Genomic DNA, 13133 nt, shown 5'->3' with positions numbered 1-13133 from the left:
TATATTCGTTTTTGTGGCGTATCTGTATTTTACTTTTGAAGGGATGTTTAAACGTTACCATAGCGACCAGAGTCAGAGAGCGTTAGGGCTGTGGTCGAGAAGAGTAGAGCTTAGCGGGAGTAGAGTCTTAGCGGCGCACCAACATGCGGAAGCCTACACCCCCCCTACAATAGATCTGTCAGCTTGGCTACAGTGCTGTGGTTTTTCTTATATTCTTCTTTTAGTGAGGTGTAATAGTCTGATCTGGCATTTCTGAGGGATTTCCTATACATTTTCAGACTGTCTTGCCAATCTAAATGAGATTCTTCCAGTTGGGTGAAACGCCATTTACTGATATGATTTTGATTCCATGTTGCGGAGCCATGCCTCAAACTCACTAAGCCTCTGCTCCAGGGCAGCAAATATATTACATTTTTTACATGTACCGTCATCACTAAAGGAGGCAGAGGAATAGCTAAACACCTGACACAAAGCAAGAGAGAGCAGGAGAGAGAGAGAGGAATTAGCCATTGCTAATGGCTAAGCTAAAGTAGCTAACAGCGTTCAACAATTGTAACATAAGTGCTTGAGTATAACTAGTGTTTAAATACAATCAGGCACTTAGCCGCCAGATTTAAACAATAAAGCAGAGTTGAGTAAGTTTTTGCTGGAGCAGAAAAATAGTGTCTCTGTGAGACCAGAAATGAGACAATACGCTTACCATAAATGTCAGGACGTCAGCTGGTTGAATGGTTTGGTTCAACCAGCTGCATTGCTTTAAAAGAAGCGAGTTTAGTTGCAAAATTTCTAAAGAATTCTGCTGTGAAGCCCTGTGGCCTTAAGCACAGGAAGGACCCCGATTATCTCTTTAATTTCCTCTGTAGTTAATTCCGTCCAACACTGACGCGTGTTTCAGACGATCCAATGCTCACCAGAACACCAAAATAGTTCACTCTTTCTGGCAAATGAACTAGTTAGTACAGATGTCTGTGTGCTGACCTGTTACAACTTGAGGTGGAAAGCAAGAAAGGGGGGAGAAACGTGAAGTTTTATAGTTTAGGCCAATGGATATGGCTCCATGCTGTGTTTATGGTCCCGCTGAACCAATGGGAATACTCAGGTCTTGAAGGTGTGAATCCCCTTTCTGCAGCTCCTCCCTCCTGCCATTTTGTGAACTCTCCCTGTAGGAGTTTGGTGAAAAGGCTCTGGAATTTACGAGTAGGCCCTTTGTCTTTGTCTGCATGTGTTCCTTTGTCCCTCAAAGATTAGTTTAAACTTTATATTAAACTTAGAAAAAGATATCCAATGACAAAACTGCAGAGTATTATAGGCCGTGTTAAGTAGAACAAGGTCTGATTTAAATGCATTTTTATATAGAACATCATAGTCCAGGATCGGAAGTATACGTTTTGTATGAACAATGCGCTAACTCAAATAAAGAAAAGAAGTGGTCCCATTGTTAAGCCCTGTGGCACACCTCTTTGTTGAATCAAAATATGGGATTTACTTCCATGTAGAAATATAGATTGTTTTCTATTAATGCAAATATGAATTGAACCACAGAACTGCATTTTAAGAGAGGCCGATATCATTGAGCTTATCTAAAAGCAGAAAGCGATCAAGAAAATCCAAGGCTTCAGTTAATTCAGTAAAGATGGCACCTGTCAGTTCACCATTATTTCCAGCACAGTACACATCATGGATGAATTTAAGTATGGTAGTAATTGTGCAGTGATTAGATCTGAAGCTAGATTAAAATGGTGATAGGGAATTTTGGGTACTGAGATAATGTGAAAGTTGATTATAAATAATTTTTTCAAAGACTTAAGCAATACAAGATATAATGGATACAGGTCTATAATTTATTTTGTATCACGTACAGCTCCAGATTTTTGGAGTGATGCGCGCACAATTCACACTGCCAAAATAACAATGACCTATGATGAAATGCCTTTTTATCCTCTCCCCCATCTTGATCTTCCTCCATCTGTACTCCTTTTACTTTTGTGTCTCTTTGATAAAGTAATGTGGGATTAATGAGTTGCATCGTTTAGCTCTTTGAAGGTGTCATTGATTTATTGCCAAACCTTACCCACACTCTGCAAAATGCCCTCACACTCAATTCTGGATTCAACAACACACAATGTCCTTTTTTGACATACCTCCAAAGTTGCAATCTTATTGTGTGTGTCTGTGTCTCTGCAGATTGCAAGGAAGCGACACAAGGTGATCAATACATTTAAGAGTCCGCTGGGACAGACGAGACCACCACCCCCGCTCAAACACATCACACTGATGCCGCTGTCCCAGATTCGAAGAGTACTGGACCTGCAGGACACAGAGGGTAACAACGACAACATGTACACACTGCAAACTAATGAAGTTACAGCTTATCCCTTTTTCTGCATGTCATTTGAGGGTGTTTTATATTTAGAGTTTAAGTAAACTGGACAGACAAATCAATGCACACGAGTATGCAGAGATACAAAGACATGTAAACAAAGTAAGGTAAGAAACAAAAACAGGGCTTGACATTACCCTTTTGAAGTTTTCATTTGTCCATGCACAAAAGTCACTTGTCTGAGTAAAGAAGTAAAATGTATCATTTTATAATTTTTTTTTTTGTCTTTGTTAATGCAAAATTCAAACGAACCGTTAAAAGCATCCGAACACTGAACATTAATAAAATTCAGTTGAAACAGTAGAAACAAATTTGTCCCAAGAATAGATTTCCTCTTCAACAAGAAAAAAAGATCCCCAGACTTCATAATACAAAGTAATACTTTGCACGCTGGTGTGCAGAAGTTAATATATTGAGATTCTAAGTCAATATTTTAAAGTTTGTCATTACTTTCAGATTCCTAGTCAATATTATAAGTCAATACTGTATATTGAGATACTAAGTCAATATAATCAGATACTAAGCCAATATATTGAGATTCTAAGTCAATATTTTAAATGTTCTCATTACTTTGAGATTGTTAGTTTATATTGAGATACAGGGTTTATAGATTGAGATACAGAGTCAATATTTTGACCAGAAGTAGTGGTGACTTGAACTTATCTTTTTTTTATATTCAGAAGAAGGATTTTAAATTCAATCCTGGATTTTATCAGAAGCCAATGCAGAGAAGCTAATTTGCTTTAAAAAAAAACTTTTTTCCTTGTATTGAAATCACTTTTTCATGCAGCCACCATCAGAGTCTTTATTTGAACAATTACGGTAGTACAAAATGCCAACATTATGTCACTATTTTGCATTTCAGGGGCAAATGTGCCTTTACCTTGCAGTTTGGTGTTCATTAGTGCAGTCACATCAACAGCAAATGCAAGATCAGCCATCCAGCTTACATCTGAGAGCTCTGGAATGTCTTTGCCTTTTTATATAAAAAAACTCTGGAATCTCTGCTCTCAGGTCCCATACTCTTTTAAGCACCTTCCCCAAGCTGAGCCACCTGTGTGGCAGCCTATGTCACCAGTTTCATGCTCCTTCAAAAGTGAGATAAACTGCCTGGGATGTAATGCTCTTGCCCTAATGTAAATGTAAATGTGCTGTATTTATATAAAGCTTTTCCAGTCTTAACAACTGCTCAAAGCGCTTTTACATCTACAGGAAACATTCACCATTCACCATCAAACACTCGGCTGGTGGGGCTGCCGTACAAGGTGCCATGCTCATCAGATAAACACACCACACATTCACACTCCAATGCGCAGCAAGGGGGCAACTCGGGGTTCAGTGTCTTGAAGGACACTTCGACAATGACTGAGGGCGGAGATCGAACCACCAACCTTCCGATTGGCAGGCAACCGCTCTACCACTGAGCCACAGCCGCCCTGTGCAGTTATAGTTACAGTTATATGTAGTTAACTGTTTTAGTTACAACATCAGTTTTAGCACTGACTTACACAACACCTGCTGATGTACATTACAATGCAAAAATACCATTTTCAGTTCTGAGTTCACTTCAGTCACTTTATCTTGCATCCACTTCAAAAGTCTGATGTTTTTTTCTTGTCAGATTCCAACAACTCATGCCAGTTTGTTCCATTTAAGTCCCATTTTGTCATAACATGCATTTACCGTAGCGAACAAATCCCTTCCCGCCGTCGTCCCTTTCATTGACTGCATTGCTTCCTGATCCTCAGTTATTAGGGATGAGCCGAGTACTTGGCTGAAACAAGTATCCGGTACGGATAAAGCACTTTTTCCGAGTACAAGCATTATACGAGTAATACGAGTCAATATCTTTACTCGGATTGAATACAACTCTCAGCTGACCGCGCTGCGTTCTGTGATAGTCACAGCCCCCCACACACACACTTTGCTCACTCACACACAGAACACGGAGAACAGCGCTCCTTCTCCCTCTCTTTCTCTCTCCGTCTCTCTCTCCCTCTCCCTCAGTCAATCAGGTCTGCGGGTCTGTTCCGTTAACGTTTAGGGTTTCTTCAGCTTCAGGTTTGTTTTTAACTTTGGTTTGTAGTACTTACTTAGTAACCAGTAGATTTCTGGTGAAAGTGGGGTTTCAGACATGCTGCTTGGTTTAAATGCAACTCCCGTTGAGTCTTTGCCGTCAGAGATTTTTTTTTTTGTTGTTAACTGTCAGCTGCCCCCCCTCTGTCCCCTCTCTCTCTTTCTCTCTCTCTCTCTGTGTCTCTCTCTTACTCTCTCACACACACACACTCACACATACCTGGTGTGGAAATAAAAAAATAATAAAAAAGAACCAAAAACAAAAAAATCACACTGATCATAAAAAAATTAAAAGTTAAAAAAAGAAAGTTATATTGAGTATGAAAACTCTTGTTCATTACATTTTACTTCATAATTGCAACCGCATGTGTTGTATTCATTGTTGCAAAACGTTCTGTATATAATTTGTTTGTTACCATGACAACACCATTGATCTGAAGCTCGATGCTGTCATGTAAATAGTTTTAAAATCAGCAATAAATAAAACAATTTCTGATCAACTCAAATCAATTGCATGCTTAAAATAACATACCGGTTAAGACAACCCGACCCACTTCCGGGTTAAATCTGCCCACTTACGGGTTAGGCCCCGCCCAGTCCGAGTACAGATACGGATACAGATAATTCATGTGGTAAACAGATACAGATAATGCTGTACTTGCCATCCCTATCCGTTATCTCATCTTTCGTTACCCCCACGTACAAAAATTTGTAACTGGGCTGTGGACATCACAGCTTTTGTCCAGAGCCAATGAGAAAAGTTCAGAATTGTCTGCTTTGCTTTGCAGCCGAATCTCCAGGTTTCCCGCGATGTCCTCAGTCCTTCTTGTTACGGCTCGCCTGGAAAGCGGCACGTTCTCAAACGTCTTTTTTTTCTCTGGGCATATTAGCTCATTAGAGTCCACCAAACACTCTTTAATAAACTCGCCTTCAGAACATGGCTTACTGTTTTTGGTGATCTTGTTGGAGATCACAAAGTTGGTCTTGACTGCTTTATCCTTGGTTTTGCAACGCTTGGTAACAAAGCCTTGTTGCTTTTGCATTTTTTTTGCATTTTTTTGTGAAAGTAATGTGACATATTATGTAAAGAAAAAAATAGATGATAATGTCATTAGAAAGTGCAGTTAATTTTATTTTATTATTTGCCTTTTTATTTTATATTTTTATTTATCCTTTTATTTCATTTTAAGCTTGGATATCAGTGAACATTCAGTCCCGCAGAAAATAGATTTTGATGTTGCTGAACATCATTGTGTTGTAAATTTGTTAACTATTTTACATTGGAAAGCAGCACTGTATTTGTAATAAAGTGGAAATGGTGATGTTTTACAAAAATACACTGACATACAAGGCTGTAGAGAACAGTGTGAAATTGCAGACAAATATATACTAAGGTTTTAACTACATTATTTTAATATAGTTAGTTGTCAAGTAAAGTAAGGCATGAAACTCCAGAGCTGAAAATGAGTCCCACTCCAGCCCTGAAAATACTAATAAGTCAATAATAATAACTAACTATAATTAGAGCACAAAAAAGAACTAAGGGGAGAGGGGGTGGGAGGTAAGACCTCTCTATGAGGTCTTTATTAAGTCATATTGGCGGTTTGTTAATCTTAACCATATTGTTTCCTGTGTTGCAAAAACTGAAAATTATCAAATAAAATAGTAAAACTAGTCCATGCTGATTAAATATAAGCAAATTGACAATTCCTTGACTAAAATGTTCCTTAAACTTGTTTTAGGTTACCGTTTCACTGTAATACAAAATTGTTTATTACCAGCCGGCCGTTTTCTGGCCTTGTAGCACCAATCTTAAAACAACAACCAATTGTGCTGTTCTACTGCATAGACAGCCCAGTTTTATGAGAAGACCCTCTTTCCAGCTGTAACACACTACTTTAATAGTGCTACAGTATCTCAGCTCGTCTATATTCAAATTTGCCATTACATCCTTAACCCAATAGGGATGTGATTGTGGAGTCCTGTCCTTGCACTTTAAAATAATAAATGGCAGGCCACAAGCAATTGAGAGCGTTTGACTGGCTACTTAAAAAAGCCATCTCCTCTGGAGTAATTCCAAAGATAACCGTTATGAGGTGAGATATTTAGGCTATAAAGTAAAGTTTTAAATATATATCGAAACTGTATACTTGACTGACAGGAAAAAAACAGGGTAGAGGGGGGGACCATGAGGGTTGCAGATCTACATCATGGTACAACCTGGTGAGTCTGCTCTACCAGATGTAGGTGATAAATCACTTTGAATTGTCTTACACAAATTGAGGATATTATCTCAGTTGCAGACTGTCATGTCTCACCAGTTAGTCCTATCCCCAATTATTTTAGCCAGGAACATTTCAGATGCTTAAAAGGGCTAGAGATGTTCTGAATAATATTATATACAGTGGTGTGAAAAAGTGTTTGCCTCCTTCCTCATTTCCTGTTCCTTTGCATGTTTGTCACACTTAAGTGTTTCGGAACATCAAACCAATTTAAACAATAGTCAAGGACAACACAAGTAAACACAAAATGCAATTTGTAAATGAAGGTGTTTATTATTAAAGGTGAAAAAAAAATCCAAACCATCATGGCCCTGTGTGAAAAAGTGATTGCCCCCCTTGTTAAAACATACTATAACTGTGGTGTCCACACCTGAGTTCAATTCTCTAGCCACACCCAGGCCTGATTATTGCCACACTTGTTCACAATCAAGGCATCACTTAAATAAGAGCTGTTTGACACAGTAAGGTCCACTAGAAGATCCTTAAAAGCTACACACATGCAGAGACCCAAAGAAATTCAGGAACAATTGAGAAAGAAAGTAATTGGATCTATCAGTCTGGAAAGGGTATAAAGCCATTTCAAAGTTTGGGAATCCGCGAACCACATGAGAGCCATATCCACAAATGGCGAAGACATGGAACAGTGGTGAACCTTCCCAGGAGTGTCCGGCCGCCCAAATTACCCCAAGAGCGCACGACGACTCATCCAAGAGGTCACAAAAGACCCCCCAACAACGTCTAAAGAACTGCAGGCCTCACTTGCCTAGTTAAGGTCAGCGTTCATGCCTCCACCATCAGGAAAGACTGGCAAAAATGGCCTGCATGGCAGAGTCCAAGGAGAAAACCACTGCTGAGCAAAAAGAACGTCAAAGCTCGTCTCAATTTCTCCACAAACATCTTGATGATCCCCAAGACTTTTGGGACAACATTCTGTGGACCGATGAGACAAAAGTGGAACTCTTTGGAATGTGTGTCCAAGTATATCTGGCGTAGAGGAACACTGCATTTCATAAAAGAGAACATTATACCAACAGTAAAATATGGTGGTGGTAGTGTGATGGTCTGTGGGGTTTTGCTGCTTCAGGACCTGGAAGACATTGCCGTGATAAAGGAACTATGAATTCTGTGTCTACCAAGAGATCCTGAAGGAGAATGTCCGACCATCTGTTTGTGTACTCAAGCTGAAACGAACTTGGGTTCTGCGCAGGACAATGATCCTAAACATACCAGCAAGTCCACCACCGAATGGAGGAGAAAAACAAAATGAAGACTTGGAGTGGCCTAGCCAAAGTCCTGACCTGAATCCTATTGAGATGTTGTGGTATGACCTTAAAAAGGCCGTTCATGCTCGAAAACCCTCTAATGTAACTGAATTAGGACAATTCTGCAAAGATGAGTGGGCCAAAATTCCTCCAGGACGATGTAAAAGCCTCATTGCACGTTATTGCAAACGCTTGGTTGCAGTTGTTGCTGCTAAGGGTGGCCCAACCAGTTATTAGGTTTAGGGGGCAATCACTTTTTCACACAGGGCCATGATGGTTTGGATTTTTTTTCACCTTTTAATAATAAACACCTTCATTTACAAATTGCATTTTGTGTTTACTTGTGTTGTCCTTGACTATTGTTTAAATTGGTTTGATGTTCCGAAACACTTAAGTGTGACAAACATGCAAAGGAACAGGAAATGAGGAAGGGGGCAAACACTTTTTCACACCATTGTGTCCTTGCTCACCTGTTAAGGGTCAAGGCTAAAAAAGTTCCATCCATCCTCCAGGTTTTCTGGTAAAATCTTGTGTTTGAATATATTTAAATAAAAATGTTTTCTTGGAATATCATATTCTTTAACTAAATGAGTTAACTTTCAAATGAGTAAGTGAGTAAAAAGTCAGTAGTACTTATCAATACTTACTTACCTTCCACAAGCATAAACATGTAGGAAGCAATATTTCAATCTCCTCTGTCTGCATGTGGTCCCGTTCTCCTCTATGCCGCTGTTTTACACAACACACTACTCTGTATAGTAATAGTAAATATATAGTAATTTCCCATGGATCTTGAAACTTGGACAAACACTTGTAAACTTTACTGCTGGCAAAAATAACAATCCTCTCTGCTGGAATGGTAAATCCACATGCTGTAGGCTCTCTGCAGTCCCATTCACCTGGTCTAAGCTGTCTTTTGCACATTCAATGAAAAGAGCCATTACCTCTCCCATCGCTAACTTTAGGTCACAAAAAAATAGAGCAGATGAAAGTGTATGTGCTTTTTACATACCTAAGACTTCATACAATAACCTCAAGTGCCCAAAACTGTTTGGTATCACAATGGGTAAGGTAATGCTTTTTCACAAATTCCAGTACATTTCTAAAACTACTTTTCACAAATTGTTTATTTACCAGTTATTCTACTTTTTATGTGTGCATGAGGACTCTACTGCAAACAAAATGTACATCTGGGTACAAATAAAGTAACGTGAACTTGAACATTGATTGAAAGCTTAGCCTCTCATGATGCTATTAAGACCAAACACATAAGATGACTTATAGCAGTTATACAACTGTAATAAAGTTGCCATGACACTGACAAAGAAGGCACAGCTAGTGTTGAGTGTGTTTGCGTTCATACCTTTTCATTCTCCCTTAATCCATGTCGGTATTTTTTTCATACCTCGCCAAGTCCAAGGAAATGGAATAGCCAAGCCATGTTATCCAAAACAAGCTGTTCGCCTCACAATCTTGAAGTTACGAGACCGACATACAAAAAAAAAAAGAACCCCACTATTTCCTTTCCAGGCCTTTCAAATGGGACTGATTTCTCATGCGATACTTCTAATGGCCAATGAGGGCATCCATGTTGTTCTCTTAAGTGTTAGGAATCAAACAAGACCTCTCATGAGGCTGAGATAGTCAGTTTTAGGCTAAATCCCATTTCTCCATCTTACCCCTAGCCCTTACCCCTAGCCCTTGGCCCTTGAAACCAAGTGGTAAGAGCTAGGGGTGAAAACATACCCCCTATGAAATGAGACACCACATGGTTACATCACCATACAGTATTGATCAGAATCTTCCAAGACACCGTCTCTGTCTATGTCAATTGCGTGGGTTTTGACAACGGTGTCAAATGCATTTATAGATTTATATATTTTATAGTTATGTTGTGTTCACTTTGGTGCAGAGGCAGATGTTCTTATCTGTGTAGTACTTAGGTCTGTTTGCAATACATGTGTATACACACTGCAAAACCAATGCAACAATGAATAGGTACAACATGAACACACGACTTAAGAAACTTCTGCTCGTTTTCAGCGTTAGCATAGCAAGTTAGCAATTTAAAAAAAGTTTCAATTAAGAACATAGTTGCAAGTATATATGCACAGGACTGTATAGACCACAAAACAAGACTGTCGTTATATTTAAATCAATTATTTAAGCTGAAAAACTTACATTAATGGGTTTCTTTGGTCAATGCGGCATCCATTGTTGCCTGTTACACAATGTATATTGCTACCCCTCGATTTCAAGTAAGCTCGCGGCCTCCCTTGATTTTTTTTCATTCACTTACTCCTCGATCAAAAAGAGCATTGGGACAGCAGTAGGTCTCGTGTGAATGCGCAAAACCTGATGTGGCGAAAACGTCATGGCGTCTGATTGACAGTTGCTCAAACTAGTTACAATTCCATGTTACGAGACCCTCCTACCTTTTTAGCTGATAAGGAGACCATTCAAATGAGTTTTGGAATTCTGTGTGTGTTTGTGTATTTGAGAAGTTTTGTATTTTGCGCATTTTGTTTTTTTGCTTTACACTTACCAAATTGAAATAAGGAAAACGCATAGACATACCTGTAGAAAAAAATTCATATAAAATCCATTTTTTGAGTCTTTTGATTTCAAATTTTTTTTAGTAAGCTGAGCTGGCTCCGGCCTTGTGTTATCTGTATCTCACCTAGCCCCTCCAGCATTTTGCAATGTTGCGATCGCATCAATTCACGCAAATTCAACCAAACACTGTAACTTTGGTGCAACTTGCAATTTGGACCAATAACCGCAAGTATTTCGCAAAATCCGTGGCTTTTGCACGCACGCGCGCACACACACACACACACACACAGATGCAGGGTAAACCGGAGACGATACGTACAGGATGACTTAAATTGAGGACAGTTACGCTTGTTGTTGTAAGTGCAATGATAAGGTAAAGTCCAATGAGTCCTTTATCAAACTGAATGAATGTGTGTCTCAGGATAGGAAATGAACTAAAAATGTAAAGATCAACAAGCCACTAACAGATATGTTTAAATTGGATTCATTCAATAAATTATTTTTTCACCAGCCATTTTCGTATTATACCAACATTTGTGGCATCCTGAGCCTTTTTGGTATGGTTACTAGATAAACTCAGCCTAATTTAGTTTATTCTCTCCAAAAGAAGTTTCCTTTTTAATTTTAAAGAACTATATAAAAATAAAAATAAAAATAATCACAACTTTTTTTGCTATCTCTCTCGCAACTTCATTGCAACAAACCTACAAAAAACATTGCAACTTTTATTGCAATGTTTTACAAAGCTCCCGCAACATCAGCCGTTTTGGGCCACAAAAATCTGGAAAAAAAAGTCTGTGAAATCCTGTCTGTCACTGGTATTTTAGTCGGTTTATAGATGTATGACTTGGACGGGAACTCCAAATAAAACTACATTCAAGCCTCTGTAACTCTGTCAGTAAGGCCTAGAATCCTGACCTCAGTGTTACCTTTCCAATGATATCAAAGTCAAAGTATGTGGGAGCTCTACCACTTTTAATTGGGTATGCCGTTTAGACCAAAAAGGATGGAATTTCAGCTATTTTCGTAACCGGTTAAAAGAGCATTGTACAAAAAGACAAGGAATGCTTTAGTTTTTTAAATAAATTTCTGAATAAAATTTTGCTTTTAATTTTTTTGTCCGACTAAGAATCTATTAATCAATGGAATAATCAACAATAGTTGATTAACCACCAAGAGTAGTACCAATCCTGATTTCAGAGCTAGATATCATTAAAACAATTCAAGTGGATTTCTTCTTTTAGTCTGCAAAGTCTTACTTTTTTCTGTAGAACCACTCAAGGATTCCAAATTTCGGGATACAGTATGACACACTGACAAGGTTTAGAAAAGGAGGTTTAAAAGCAAGTTCAACATTTTGTGTTTCATGTATTGTCTACCCCTGTAGTTTCATTTGAAAACACATTGTTTAGAAATAATTACAAATGCTGTCTTTACACATGCAACAGTGGTGATTGATGTTAATAAATTTGAACGAAGCACTGAATTTGATTTATCTTGCATCTTTTCTTCTGCTACTTTTGTTTGCTTTAAGCTTTCAATTTATTTCTCTTCCCTTTCTCTCCATCTAACACTTTTTCTCCATCATACTTTTCCATCTCATTTTCTTCATTTTAATCTCTTCACTTGGTCGATTTTTGTTGTTGTTGTCACTATTTATTATTTTTTCTTTATCACTTCAGATTGCGTGAATGCATTCGCCTTGGTGGTTCGCCCTCCAACTGAACAGGAGAACTTGTTGTTCAGCTTTCAACTGGCTGGAGAGGAAATGGTTAAAAGTGTCTTGTTGCGAACACTATGCCGCCATGTTGCCAACACCATCTGCAGGGCTGATGCGGTGAGAAGCCACACACACACAAACACATACACACACTAATACAGGCTAGTGTCCACATGTGTCCTTTGACAAGATTAACGTTGACACTGCAAAACAAGGTATTAATTCCTTTTTACAACTTGTAATATTAGCTAAGTTAGCTATTGCCACCTTAGGCAGACGGGGAGATCAACCTGTGCTAACTGACGTAAAACTTGTCATTTGAATTTAGGGCGGGAAAGTCGCACCAGGCACTCAGAATCAGATTCAGATTTATTCGCCAGGTATGAGGACACATACGAGGAATTTGACTTGGATTAGAGCAAGCCTCCGGGCGGCAGCTTTTGAACAGCGCCACCACACGCTTTCCAGAAAAGGATTAATGCAGACAGCAACATAGTACACAATACATCACAACATAATGCACAAGACAACACACAGTACATGTGGTCACATGAAGGAATTTTTTGAGGTGACTCGGGAGGGTGGGAAAAAAACACAAGAAACCGTGGCAGTCAGACGGAAGCGAGGGGGGTGGGGGAGGGCATGTATGGTGTGGATTGAGATAATGAGTTGTGTGTGTGTAAAGTATGAAGCGTCAGACTGTCCAAGTTGTTAGAAAAGTTCAGTTCATTCGGCCTTGTCCTTGAGGAGATAAGCCAGTGCACAGGAAAAGATAGTAAGGCCAGCTGCAAGTTGTTTTCCCGCTTGGGTGAAGGGAGGGTGGGAGGGTGGGGGCAAAGGATAACAATTTCAATCCA

At 39.0% G+C, this 13133-nt stretch overlaps 1 protein-coding gene across 3 annotated transcripts in view; it reads left to right on the top strand.

The window, feature by feature from the left end:
- Positions 1–13133, top strand: part of ect2 (epithelial cell transforming 2) — a 128337-nt gene that overhangs the window by 97891 nt on the left and 17313 nt on the right. For all 3 annotated transcript variants that reach the window (XM_032511617.1, XM_032511619.1, XM_032511618.1), the window contains 2 exons: positions 2185–2323; positions 12239–12393. In XM_032511617.1, the coding sequence (XP_032367508.1) occupies positions 2185–2323; positions 12239–12393 (294 nt within the window). The remainder of the gene's footprint in view (positions 1–2184; positions 2324–12238; positions 12394–13133) is intronic.

Source organism: Etheostoma spectabile, unplaced genomic scaffold (genome assembly GCF_008692095.1).
Source record: "Etheostoma spectabile isolate EspeVRDwgs_2016 unplaced genomic scaffold, UIUC_Espe_1.0 scaffold395, whole genome shotgun sequence".
NCBI classification, from domain to species: domain Eukaryota; kingdom Metazoa; phylum Chordata; class Actinopteri; order Perciformes; family Percidae; genus Etheostoma; species Etheostoma spectabile.
This window is presented reverse-complemented; position numbering and strand designations above follow the sequence as displayed.